Raw genomic sequence first — 13710 nt, 5'->3', positions numbered from 1 at the left:
GTGCTGGAGGCAAAGGCTGAGTTACTGTCATTGGTTGCATTAGCATGTAAGAAGCTCACAATATACCTTAACTGAAGCTGAGGATGCCTAGACCAGGAGGTATCATTAGATCACTACAGATTTCATCTGCAGATTGCAGAAAATTTGTGGAAACTTTCCCATTTTGAAGGCAGCAGAAAGGCAGAGAGCTGAAAATGAAAAGGAAGCCTTTTAGAACTGAGCCAGCTTTTCCAAGTGCTAAATATACATTATTCACTTAACAGTATGGTTCCCATAGTCACAGGCTGTCCAGCCCTTCTTCCCAGCCCATCACCTCAGCTCCTTCACCGTGCAGGACAATCACAGAACACACAGGTACAGGAGTCTAGGCCACACCAAGTTGGAATTGATTCATGGTCACCTAGCAGGCTGATGAATTTATGATCAACTCCTGTTGTTAAAAGGAAGGTAATAAAAGGGCGAAAAACTCATCTCCAATGATGAGGTTAAATTCTCATCCAACTGAATGAGGTGGGGAAGTACTTGTAGGGCTGATCTTTCATCTCCCATTTATGCTGGTACCAAAGAAGAAATGCTTTTCAATTACAGAAAAATGGATATTGAATACCACTAATTTCTTTTCAAAAATAGTTCACTAAAACTGAGCTGCCTACCACTTATCCATATGTTCACAATATGCCTTTTCCATGAAATGCTGCAGATTCCTCCTTGGGTCACAGAGGTATAGAGCATCCATTATTTATTTTCAGACTTTTGTCAGCATAAACTTTGTATTACAGGCAACAGAATTTTGAAAATTCTCTTAGTATCAATCTAAAGCAGTTAATTTTTGGAAGTTAATTAAGGTATAACATCTGGAGGCAGATTTAAGCTTTTTCACTGAATCCCCAGTCCTATTTAATTTACCATTAATTTGGTTTCTGACACGGAATGATTCTCTTCAGCCAATAAATGAACTTTCCCACTTTACCACTTCCATCCTCCCCCATTTTGCAATGACTAGCAAGTCACAGTAATCTGCTTTGTCCTTGAGTTAGCTGGCATTGGATTTCTCAGAGGCTGGTCACCTCTCTAATATTTCTAAAAATGTAGCCATACAAAAATTCCATAAAGTTGCATAATTAAGGAAGCATTAAAAAGATATTTGAGCTAAGACTGCAATATAAAAGGTGCTTTAAGTAGGTGCCAACACTAGCTCCTGTGTAGGTAGGTTGCTCTTGGGATACAAAGAGCACCCTTGCAAAGGATTGAGATTTGTCCTCCCCACACATCCTTTGAACATCAGTCTTGTGGTTAAAAAAAAATGCACCAAGAATATTTCACTGGGCACCACCACCTCTCTGTCAAATTATCCATGCAAGTTCCCAAATTCTATCCTTTTCCTTTCTCCTGCTTACAAGCAGAGATATTTCAGCTATCATTTGTAAATATTGAAAACTATGCAAGGGTGTTGGGGGCTTCAAAAAGCACCAAATCATTCTGATATATTTTAGTGTTCTAGGAAAGCAGTCACTGGATGAATAGAAGCAACAGGAGAGGTGAAAAATGGAAAGATAAAACAGTGCAGCAGAGACTGATGCTTCAGTTATCAGTAAACACTTGTGCTGAAACCCAAGCCAGGTTGATCATGGCTTTCCACAAACCTTTGTACAACTCTGTGTTGAAGGAAATCCTGATACAAATGGATTCTGATTGATTCAATTATCTTTGAGTATTATTTTGTTTATCTGGCCAAGTCCCACACAAGTCTTTCTGATATTATTTGAAAGTTCCAGAGATTCTGTCATTACTTACCACAACATCTATCCAGCCATGCTACAGCACTCCCATTTGAAGCTGCACCTTTTTTTCCAGTGAAATTGAGCTATTAGGTATCCTTTCAATGAATCCATGCATGGCTAGAATGTTTCACTGACTAACAGAGCAAGTGACTTACTCTATGCATTTTATACATGGTATGTAAAAGACACAGTTTAATATGGAGAAAATAACTGTCGACACACAATAATTACATATAATTTCATATGCTCTGATATGTGCAATTTAGTGTTTTATTAAACAAATACAGTAGCTAACCAAAATCAGATAGCTGATAATGGGAAATAACATTAAAGCCTGTGTTCCTATGGTAATTATTGGTCATCTGAAATGGCATATGCTCTAAAACATAACACAGAAAATTACCTTCCTGTGAAATAAGAAATACAATAGAAATAAAGTTAAGGGACATGTTTATTTCTGAGCTTTCTGCAAGCAAAATTGCTTTGATACAAAATGAATTTAATGATACAGTGCTACCATCCACTCAAGCCAAAGAAAACCTCACATTTACATGAATGCACTTTATATTGATATTCTTACAGAATAATAGTTCAGATATCCAGAATGTGTCTGGCCTCATTGAAAGCAATGGCACAGAAATGCTGCAAGGTATTGGAGTATCATATTATTGGCAAGTGCTTAATTAACTCTGTGAGTTCTCAGAGATGCTGTATAAATAAGGGTACTGTGAAGGTGTGTTTGTATTCCTTAGTACTTTTGACATACATCCTTTAGTGTTTGTTTAGTTAGCTCAAAATGTGTAATTGTGTCTTTTGGCTTTCAGTATTCTCTTTTTCTTTTTTAAAGAAAAATCATGAGGTATCCTTTACTGTTAACTAATGACATAGTGATAGGCCTTTTTTATTGAGGTTGCAGAGACTTACTGTACATTCAGTACACTGTACATTCGGCAAGTATTTTTAGTGTACTCTCTACATGTTACTGTGTACAACTGTTAGTTTACATTAGAACTCTTCCCCTTCTCACAGGATATGGCAAAACAAAAAAAAAATCTGACAAAAATTATACACATAAAATAAGAAGACAAATACACAAATAAGGCCATCTGCAGAATTAAAAATCCACCTCTTGCGATATTTCACAGTAATTTCTACATAATATTTTACATCTTATGAACTTAAATATTTAATGCAAAAGGGAAAGACCTTTATGGAGCCAATCATATTATCTCTTCAAGGACTTGTCCGATTTGCTGGCTAGCGGCCTTCTCTGGGGGGTTGGAATTTTGGAAGGCTTGGCGGATCCTGGCCGAGAGCCTGCTCGGGGTGTCGGCCTGCTGGTGGCAGGAACAGTCTCTGACACATCCGAGCACACAGACTGGATTTCTGAGATGTCAAAGTCAGACGCGTCACTGCCGCGGCGGCTGCTCGACCTGCTGCCAGCCTTGCTTCCTGCTCGGCTACCAGGCCTGCTTGGAGTTCTTCTGGTGTCTGAAAAAGCGAAGATAAGCACCAGGTTTAAAGGTGAGGATGGAAGATCTGTGCAGGTCTTTCCTAGGTCTTTGGCACTCCGAAAATTCCTCATTGCACAAACTACATTTTAAATGTCTGCCAGGCAAGCTAAGTGATGCTGTGTCTCACACTAAAGAAAAGGTAATGCAAGATCAAATGCTGACGCCGAGTTAGTTCATCACTAGCTTATCTTATCAAAAATGCATTATCCTGGCAGCTTTTACTGACTTCCTAGACATGGATTGTACCTTCACTCAACAGCCAGAGCCTTTATTTCCCCTGCCAATTTCTCAGCTATTAATTGGGGAGAAAAAAAAAATCAATATCTGGTCTCTTCATGCATTCATGATTTCTAAATATAGGCATCTTGGAGATGCAAATGAACATCCCAATATTTAAATGTGTAGCACTTTAAAAAGAAAATAAATTCAAACCCATACAGATGAAAGCTGCAAGTAAACAAGGGCAAAGTAGACATCCTGCCCAACAAAGGGCTGAGAAGATGAGCTATCAGCAAGCCTGCTAAGTAAAAGCCTGCCCAGACAATGTGCTGTGAAGAAAAAACCACAACAAGGAATCTTAAACAGAAAACAATTAATGTGGTTTTTCATAATTTTCCAATTACTTATTAAGCATTTTTGATCTTCACAGCTCTGGTTCCCTGTTTGTATGAAGAACTGTGTTGCAAAGCACAGCTTCACTGCTTTCCATTTTTGTATATTGCTTTTAAAATCTCTGTGGGATATTCCATTAATAAGGCAATTTACAGCTGCTCCCTGCAGTTCTTCCAAAAGAAATAGACAGGTCATGACTAAGTGACCTCCCTTGGCTCCATCACATTGAGAACAACTTGAATACTGTAAAAAACTGGATCCTTTGAGTAAATGCTTCTTCCCCAGTTCCTAGGGCAGATGCATTGAAGGTACCATTCTCAAGAAGATTGCAGGCATGAATTCACACATCCAGAGCTGAACATGTTAATGGAGGGCCTGATTATGTGCACCCTCAGCAATGGGTAGACTGTACAACTTTTACTCCTTCTCACTGTTCTGACATCTCCCTTGACCCCTAATGTGACCTCAAGTGCTCAGGTGGAAAACAAAGCAAGTGGTAGATCAATCTCTGAAGTCAAGACACTCACCTGCAAACTGAGCTCTGACTCTGGTAGCTGCTGTTGACAGGATGCCACTGTCTTCTCCTGAGTGGAAACCCTTCCCTGATAGATACCCTGGCAGTCTCAGTTTACTTCCTTGAATTGGTGTTCCCTATGTAAACCAAAACACAAAAAATGCTTTTTTAACTGAAGACAAGGACTAGTATTAGGGACTACATAGCTTAGGATGTGATCATCACAACATTCACTGTGAATCTGAAATATTGGTTTAAGCCACTATGGGAATTATTCATAATGTGAAGTTTAGAATGCTCCTTTAGCAGTTTGCATTTGAAGTAGTCCAAAGGTAAAACAACAACAACAAACGAATAATTTTAAGTCTGCTTAACTTTTAGCATCTTTGTGTGTATTTCAACACATATGAAGAAAGAAAAAAGCTACCTTTTTATAATTAGTCAAGCAGGTAAGATTAGTTGATGGTACATACTGAGAGTTTGTATCTGCATAACTTGAATTTCCACCATTCTGGCTGTAGTTATAGGTGATGAAAATATTTTTAAAATTGAAACAAGGCTACCAAATTTCAGAAACCTTTTGCTAGGAGGAAAAAAACCCCAAGCCAAAACAAGGGAAAACAGAAAAAAGGGCACAGGACTAACTGTAAAAGTTCCAGTTGTCAATATACTGCCTTACAGTGTCTCTACTACCCAGTCTTACCCTGCCTGCTTTCTTATTTCTGAAATGAGTCTTGATTTACAATCTGCCCCAAATCTGCCCAAAATTTCTTTCACAGCCACAAAAATTGAATCATCAGATTTGAAAATGAGTATCACTCACTAAATAAGAGGTGTATGCAAATAAGAGAAAAATTACAGTATGCACAGTAATTTAATAACACAAAAATACTATATAAATATTCAAAAATTAGAAAAAACAGTGCTGTGATGAATGCAGTTTGTGGAGTGGCCTGGATCCCAGGATCCTGCATTCTGTGCCCTTGATCTCCACAGAGCTGTAGATAGAATTAGGTACTGAAAACCAGGATCCAGAGAAATGTGTTGGAAGCTGCCTTGAGCTAAGAAAAGAGCAGAGGCCTGGCAGGAGCTTGCCTGGCAGCTGCCAGTTCAGACCACTTCTGAACAAAAGAGTGCTGAGATGCTCCAGAGCAATCCTGCTGGCTCTGACCAGGGCAGGTCACAATGTTAAACTCTCATTACAGCCAAGGACAGTGCTGGACATACAGCTAGCCCCATCCTGGGAACCTCTGCTCTACACACACTGCTTGGGAGGGTAAGGAGAAAGGGAACACTGGTACCCCCACTGAAGCTGCTGCACTCTGGCCAAGGCATTGGGAGGGGAACACCAGTGCGAAAAATTAAACTAGCCTGTTCAGTTTTGCCCTAAGCCAAAATGCAGTTTACATATAAAATGAATAACTGCTCTCTTGGGCAGTAAATGCAGCAGAATGCCTTAAAAAATCCAATGAACCTACCCCACCCTAACCATTCTGTTTATAATCTTAAACCACACTGGTTTACATAAAAGAAACTCACTGAAACTACTGGCAGTTGGAAGAGTAGATAAGAAATACAGTGCCCCCATATGAAATCAGGCCAGCTGCTTTCCTGTCATTGTAATTCAATGAAAACAACATCTCTCCATGTCTATAAACCCTTTAATGTACCATCAATTAATCTTTCACTGCAGTTACCAGCTAAGAGATAAAAGAAAATACAGGAATATGTTAGAAACTGACAACTGACTAAACTCTGTGCTGTTAATCAGCCTAAGGCACAGCCCCGTGTGCTTGCAGTGCTGTACCCACAGACACACCTGCAGTGTGCACAACAACACTCACAGGAGGAGGGAGGAAGAAGTTTGTTGCACATCTTTGAGAAAAGCCATGCTGAGGTTGTGGAAGCTTCCCACCAGAAGGTGTCACATGAACAGCAATAGGCATCAAAGCGCAGATTTGTGAAAAGCAGATACAACAGAGGGGGTGGTAGCACAAGCTTCTCCTCTCCAAGCCCTCCATCCAACCCAGGGCAAGAGTAACTCCCACAAATGACACATCAGTGTGCAGCCTGATCCAGCTGCAATCTTTTCACTGACTGTCACGACATTAAAGCAAACACTCTGGCTTCAAGCCCCTTTAAATTTTGGTCATACAGCCTAATTGCCAGCATAATCCTAATTGCTATACTAGCAATTTCCATGTAAGCCATGCTAGTTTCCTGTTAAGTCATCAAATAGCTATCCCATTAGAGCAATGACTGGTCACTGCCCCCTAAACAAAACTTTCAGTTGTTGTAAAGTTCTATGTATCACAGCCAAACTTTTTTGCCATCTTCTTCACTGTGATTGGGTATTTCTTTATTATGTGGTTTTGCATTAGAGATCATGATTTATTAATCTCGTGTCTGCAGTTAAGAAACATTGTAGTACTTAATGAATTCAAAGTAAACAATTTTAGGAAAGAAACCTGCAAAGTATATTGAATGTTTTATTTTTCTTTTAAAAAGTACTTTTCCACATTTACTCAACTATTTCATTCCATACTTTCCTGATTTATTAAGCATTTGAGATTTAAACATTAGCTCAGTGAGGCTCTATTTTCCTAAGAATTAAAAAAAACCCATGAAAAATAGAACATTAAAAAAAACTCAAAAAACAAAACAAACTTTGGGGAGGGGGAAAAACTAAGAAATAATATGACAAAGGTCTAAAACAAAGACAATGCATTAATATACACAGGATGTTGCAGCTTAGACATACTGAAACTGTAGTGACTGTTAGTGAAGTGAGAGTTTTAGTGAAGGAAGCCATTAGACTAGAATTTCTGTCCTTACTGTACCTCTGCAGATGACCCTTGATAGTCTGAGGATTCTGGTGGCTTAGAAGGAGTTGATGTTTTGCTGTTTGTCAACCATGGTTTACCATAGTTGCGTGTTAAATGATGTGGTGTCTGTATGAAACAATGGTAAATCAAAATGTGAAGGACAGTAGAGGAAAACTATGGCACAGAGAAGGATACCCTGGCTTTCAAAATCTCAGTAGAAATAAAATCTAAGCAGAAAAAGTTAATGACAAATGTTCTAAAATGAAGAGATGACAGAGTTTATTTTTCAAGTGAAATGGAAGTTTTTTGATCTTTCAGAGCAGTTCCCAAACTGCCGGTTAGCTCATGTGGCACCTTAACGTAGAAATTCTTCTACTGCCATGTTGCAAACAAACAGTAGAGAAAACATATTGAAAACACTCTCATATCCACCTCAGACTATGAAATGAAATGGAGACACTTTTTCTCCATCAGCTAGAGAATGCAGCAATATTACTGGAGTGAGGAAAAGCCCAAAAATTCAATCTGTACCCCATTTGTTAACCAGTGCAGTTTTGTAGGTTTCTCCTTACCTTCGGTGTACTTGTAGCAACAGCCTGTGGGGCAGCTGCCTGGCCAGCTTGACTTGACAGAGAAGTAGATCTGTTGGGAGAAGCACCTCTGGAAGAGGGTCGTGATCTACGGCCCCTTGGTCGGAAAGCTGCCATGCTCTGACTGGCACCATCTGCCAAAATGAATTTTTCACGGAGCTCCACGTTTGTCCTCCCTTTAGCTGCAAAGAGAGGTGTTCGTTGACTCAGACATGAAAGCTGTCACAAGGCTGTTTATTGCCATTTTTGCCATGCCAACTCCAACACATTTTAACAATAAATAAAATGCATTACTATGTAATGCATTTATTTTAGACACAGAAGAGTTATGTGCAGGACTCACTTATTCTAATACTTTATGCCAGCAGGAATGAACCACTGTCAAAGGAAGTCAGCGTGATAATGGAATGCTCAACGTGCTAAATCATTGTTAATCAATCAACTATTAATACATAGACACAACCTGATGGGCAGTTTTGCTAACTCTACAGCTATTCATAATAAATAATACTTGCTTGGACGTTCTAGAAGAAATTACAGGAAAGCAGCAAATATATTTATTCAAAAGTATGAAGTTATGTAGTTTGGCAACATGCAATGATGAACATAAAACCCACACTATGATGAAGTAATTGGTGGCTAAGCACTCACACACACACATACAAACACACATACAAGAGAATGTTCTGCATGAATAAATGCAAGACATGTTAGCATTTAACTGTGTCAGTGTGAATGGCAATTGTTTTTGAAACACTCTTCAAGCGTGTCAAAAAAATTAGCTTGCAAAGCACCAGCCCATGTAGGAACATGTTAAGCTAAATATGAAGGGTGAAGCATATAGCTAAAAGTATACATATATTAAAAAAGCGGGAAGGAAATTAAGAGAGAGAAGAAGAGGAGAAGGAGACAAAGAGAGGGGTTTGCCAACCTATAGTAGGCTGAGTGGTAATTGAAGAGTTTGATTCCGAACGTAACATTTTACTCCCGTGATGATGAACTAGAAAAAATGACACAGGACATGGGTCACATTAAAGAAAATCGTTAGCAGGAGAAGAAATCAAGTACAGCAGCTGCATATGCAAGAGACTTGGAGCACCAGGCCAAAAGACAGGACTTGAGCAAAAGCTGTCCCTAAGTGCTCTGAGGTGAGCTCTCAAAGGTCCCCTAGGCAGAAAGGAAATGGCGTTTGGACAGACTCGGCTGCAGTCCCAAGTGTACTTGTGTGGCAGCGGTATTTATCTGCTGACATAAAGAAGTAATACAAGCTAAAGAGATTTTATTTGACTAGGTGAGGTACTTTTGAAACTGTTTATGACCACAGTTCTTTGCAGTATGATTCATCTGAATACAAGAGGAGCACTTGGTGGAAATGCAAATTTGTTAGGTGAAGTGGTTTAGGAAAAGTTTGAACCTGCAACACTGATTTCAACCAGGCAAGGATTAGGTAGCAATGCACAACATCCAGTGATGCTGATTTTACAGAGTATTCTTACAGGTATTCTTTAGACCTTCTGTGTTGACATCTGCTCAAATACACCCAAGAAAAAGGGTCCTTCTTTTATTCCTTTCTACTTCTATTCCTCAAAAGAGTAGTAGAAAATAAAATGTGCCTCAGAAGATCTGGCTTCATTGAAGGGTTAACTTGGTTGGTTCTGTTGTACCCCAAACATTTTTCTCAGGCCTATTGACGGGTAGAGTGTTCCAATTTATTCCTACGTTGACACTGAAAGATGTAATACTTAATAAATATCCAATAATTTATTGGAATTCCTTATTACAGTCCTCAGTATTGTGTCCTGAGAAAACAGCTCATCTGATACAATGCCCTGGAGGGCTCAGTGATAGAGCACTTCCTGCTCCCACGGAGCACAATGTCCTCCAGACCAGAACATTTTCCCCTTGCTTTGTGTAAGGCTCAGGGATCTACAAAGTGCTTCTGGGGAAGATGCCAAGGAAAAGACAAGGTTAAAAAGGTAGAAAGACTGGGAAGAGTCACTGGCCAGAGGTTTTTGTGGTGGTGGTGTTACTCATCAATTCAATTGCCTTACTTTGACTTATTGTGTTGCTGAGAAGGTTTTATTGGAGAAGGTTTTTTACCGTGTGCTATTTCTGCCAAGTCATACAAGCCACTTATATACCATCAAGTCTATTTGGGCTAAGTTCAGTTTTTACTTACACCACTATAACACTGAAGGAACTGTGCAGAAGACACCACAGTTTTTCCAGACATACATCAGTGCAACTGAGAGGATCTCAACCATGTGATTTAAAGTTCACAAAAATGTGACATTTAGTGAGATGATGTTTACAACAACTGGCATTTTATACAAGTCCATCTCCATCTTGAGACAATGAATGGTGACTGCATCCAAATAATAAACTGCAAGTCTTTAACAGTTCTGTTACATACCACGGCAAGGGTCATTTTTCACTAAGAACTCATCAAGTGCCATCCAGCCACCTCCAACACGGACCATGACCGTACTTCTCAGGATACGAACAAGGCGCAGTTGTTGAGAGTCACCAAACTGCAATAAAAATCAAATGACAGTCTGAGCTTCTCAGGCATTCAGATGCAGTACAACACTGATAGGTTAAAAAAATCAGACCTTTTAAAAAGTTTATTTTGATATTTAATAATTAGTAAATGCTAAAAAAAATCAATTTATTTATGCAGATTATTAAAGCTGTTAAGATTTCAAATCAGATGGCACTGCATTAATCAAAAGAAGATGGCAGGATGGTAAGGAAGAAACTCAGGTTTAATTTTATGTTTGATTCTCAAATGTCTGAGGTCATAAAAGAAGCAAAATTAGTAGTACATTATTTGATTGGTTACAGTCTGCTTTTGTGCAAATTAATGAAGACCTATTTGCGTTATTTCACTGGTAAAATCTTAAGCAAACACTCTTCTGCAACAGTCTTGATTTTTAATGTTGTCAGCTGAAAGGAAGGCAGCATCACTTCAAACAAGCAGTATATAATCTGGAAATTCAACATGTTATGAGTGTTGCACAGTTCTCTCAATTGATTAACCTATGGGAATATTTTCAGGTGTAGCACTACAGTGCTGACACTGCTTACCTATAGCAAGGTGCATGTGAGGAAGGGAACATTAAAGAAGCAATGAATGATTAATAACTATAATTATGTTTGTCATTCCTCTGACTACACATCAAGGTTCTTCACGATTCAGAGATGAGAGTCTGTTTCATACTAAGTTCTTGTATGAGTCCTTTGGGCCAGGCAGAATGCATATTTTGCTCTTGAAACCTGTGTAACAAAACCTGTACGCAGTACCTTCACTCACATTCAGATCAAAGAAAGCATGACCAAAATGCTGACCTCACAATCTCAAGAAAACTCACCAGAAGAATTCAGTACTTTTAAGCCAGCACTACTAAAATATTTTGATACCAGATCACCAGGCCAAGTGCAGTGCACCCTCACACAAACATGCAGAGCACTCACTAAAACCAACGGGAGTTGAGCGGCCCTCTTTGGGACAATCTCCGACCCTTGGAGAAGGCTGGCCATAATTCAACTGCACCTACTTGCTCCAGTGAGGGGACTGAACAAACCACACAAAAAATGTGCTCCCTACTTGTTAGATGACTTTAGTTGTTTGGTACTATTCAAGCCAAGAAGAGAGAATAAGTTTAAAGGAATATTACTTTTAGGAACCAAACAAAAGCAAAGCTTGCTTCTTAATTCAATAATAAATTGTATTTGTTATAAGTAAGAAGATTTACATGAGCATTATTTCTCAGAGTTTTTTAATAATGCATTCAATATGTGCCAAACAAAGAACCATTTTATATATGTAGATCACAGGTTTTTTTTAAAAGGCATCCAAATTAACACTGTTTATTTTCATTGGCTTGTTCCTACCAAATTTTTTTCCTAGTGATTCTGAAGATAGTATCTTTCTTCTTTTCTTTATTTTTTCCCCCATCACAGCCTAATTAGTCAGTTAGACCCCATCAGGCAACTACACCAAGGGTCAAGTGTGCTTTGGAAACTGCCCAGCTAGAAATTAATTCAGAAAGTGGGGCTGGAAAGTAACATGGCAATACAATAGTACCTATCACTGCATTTCTGCTTATGGTAACTCGGTTGATTTCCTTCTTAAAATAGCCTGGTACAACTTTCTTTAAACAGTATTTAACATTATTTCAAATAACCAGAGGTAAAAACATAAAGGAGTTTAAGATACAGAAAAAAGGTCTGTTCTTGACAATAGCCTGTAGGTGCCGTTCTGCATCAGTACGAGTTTCTCAAGCAATGCTCTGTGTTCCCCAGATCTGAGAGTACAGATGATAGATAAAAGGATTAACATAATTTCAAACAGTTCTTTCAAAAAGAGCTTTGTTCTATATGTGGAAAATATTTTAAATTATTGCTTAGATGTATTGCTTGAGGCATGTGGCAAAGTTATGCACTACTCTGTGTTTTCTTCTATACTTCAACAGGCTCTGCTAGTAAACAAGAGTACAACCACATTTTCAACATCTTGAGATTTAAAATGGCTATTGCTGTTAACACTAGCATGTCCAGAATGGATTACATCCATTATTGCCTTTTTAAAAGCATAAGACTAACCTGATACCTGGTTTGCATAGGGTGTTTCCATTCTTACTGGGCAGATGTGATTTAGCACTTCAGGAAGCTGTGTATCAGTGTGTAGCACAGGAGTAAGCACTGGGCAGCATCTCCTGCTGGGGGAGGACTCACCAGTGACCCAGCTGACACAAAGCATTCCTTAACACAGCTCCAGCACATTATAGACTCGCCACAGCTCCTTGAAAACACTCTGGGAGAGGCATTAGTCTACAGGGGAACAGCAATTTTATTTTGCCTATTTCCAAAATATGTATTTAAAGATTCACTGTGTTAGGAAATAAAATAATAACTATCAGCTAGGTTCTTAATCAGTCTGCTTGATTGCTTAGAGACTGTACCTTTTTTTTTGCAAAGATGAAAGTACTTTTTGTGCAATTTGAAATAAATAAGTGATAAGACACTGGGATCTGTTTGCCATGATTAGCCTTTAATCAAATAGGCTAAAAATAACATTACGGAATTTTGAAGAATTTGACTATAAAACTGATTAGATAATTGTGATCTCTACAATTGCAGTTTAAATGCTCAAGATTTTTTGCTATGGGAATTGCTGCTGACCATTATCTGGTTCCTTTAAAAGTAATCTCCTTAATGAGGAAAATGACCAAAGAAAGCAGGTGAGGGATTGTATAGCAGGGATCCTGAGACAAGGAATGCTCCATAGCATTTAAAGAAATACCACAGCTGACCAGCAATGAATTAGCTGAAAATTAAAGGATGGCAAGAAGGCTGACCATTGCAAGCTTAAATATGTGTTAGGGGGAGGAAAAAAAGAGAGAGAGAAAATAACAAAAAAACCAAAAAAAAACCAAAAAAACCAAAAAAACACCAAACCAAAAAAACCCCCAAAAAAACTTCATAACACATTCCACTGGTTTATACCTGATTTCCCAGGAAGAACTGATAAGAAATGAAAAATGGAAGAAAGACACGATTAGTTTACAGGAAATTCTCTACATGACCTAGAACACATGCAAACTAACACATTAGACATACTAAATAAAGTATCTACTTGAGAGATGAGCAGGTAGCTAGCCATCCAGAGACTGAATATTGGAAAATATTCAAGGCCTTCATTTCCTTCCCATTGCTGTTTCTGTGGTCTTTTAAAATCTTCAAGTACTTATTAATCTCTCTTAGCCAAATGTTGCATATTTTACCTCAAATTTTTCTGGCTATTGAATCCAGGGGTAGCAGATCTTTCTCTACTGTGTGATATTTATTTTTCTGTGATCTATAATAATTCTG

The 13710-nt window shown here is 38.5% G+C and overlaps 1 protein-coding gene across 12 annotated transcripts in view; it reads right to left on the bottom strand.

Annotated features, from left to right (window-relative positions):
* Positions 1-2033: 2033 nt before the first annotated feature.
* DST (dystonin) overlaps positions 2034-13710 on the bottom strand; it is a 289433-nt gene continuing 277756 nt past the window's right edge. For 4 of the 12 annotated variants that reach the window (XM_063150658.1, XM_063150655.1, XM_063150657.1 and 1 more), the window contains 7 exons: positions 13345-13362; positions 10250-10367; positions 8768-8836; positions 7819-8018; positions 7262-7372; positions 4435-4558; positions 2034-3272 (listed from right to left, as the gene is read on the bottom strand). In XM_063150658.1, coding sequence (XP_063006728.1) covers positions 3007-3272; positions 4435-4558; positions 7262-7372; positions 7819-8018; positions 8768-8836; positions 10250-10367; positions 13345-13362 — 906 coding nt within the window. In that variant the 3' untranslated portion in view covers positions 2034-3006. The remainder of the gene's footprint in view (positions 3273-4434; positions 4559-7261; positions 7373-7818; positions 8019-8767; positions 8837-10249; positions 10368-13344; positions 13363-13710) is intronic. The other 8 variants (XM_063150659.1, XM_063150660.1, XM_063150661.1 and 5 more) reach the window with 3 other exon arrangements.

The sequence above is a fragment of the Melospiza melodia genome, chromosome 3 (assembly GCF_035770615.1).
Source record: "Melospiza melodia melodia isolate bMelMel2 chromosome 3, bMelMel2.pri, whole genome shotgun sequence".
Taxonomy (NCBI): Eukaryota; Metazoa; Chordata; class Aves; order Passeriformes; family Passerellidae; genus Melospiza; species Melospiza melodia.
Note: the sequence above shows the minus strand (reverse complement) of the source record. Positions and strands in the feature narration are given on the sequence as shown.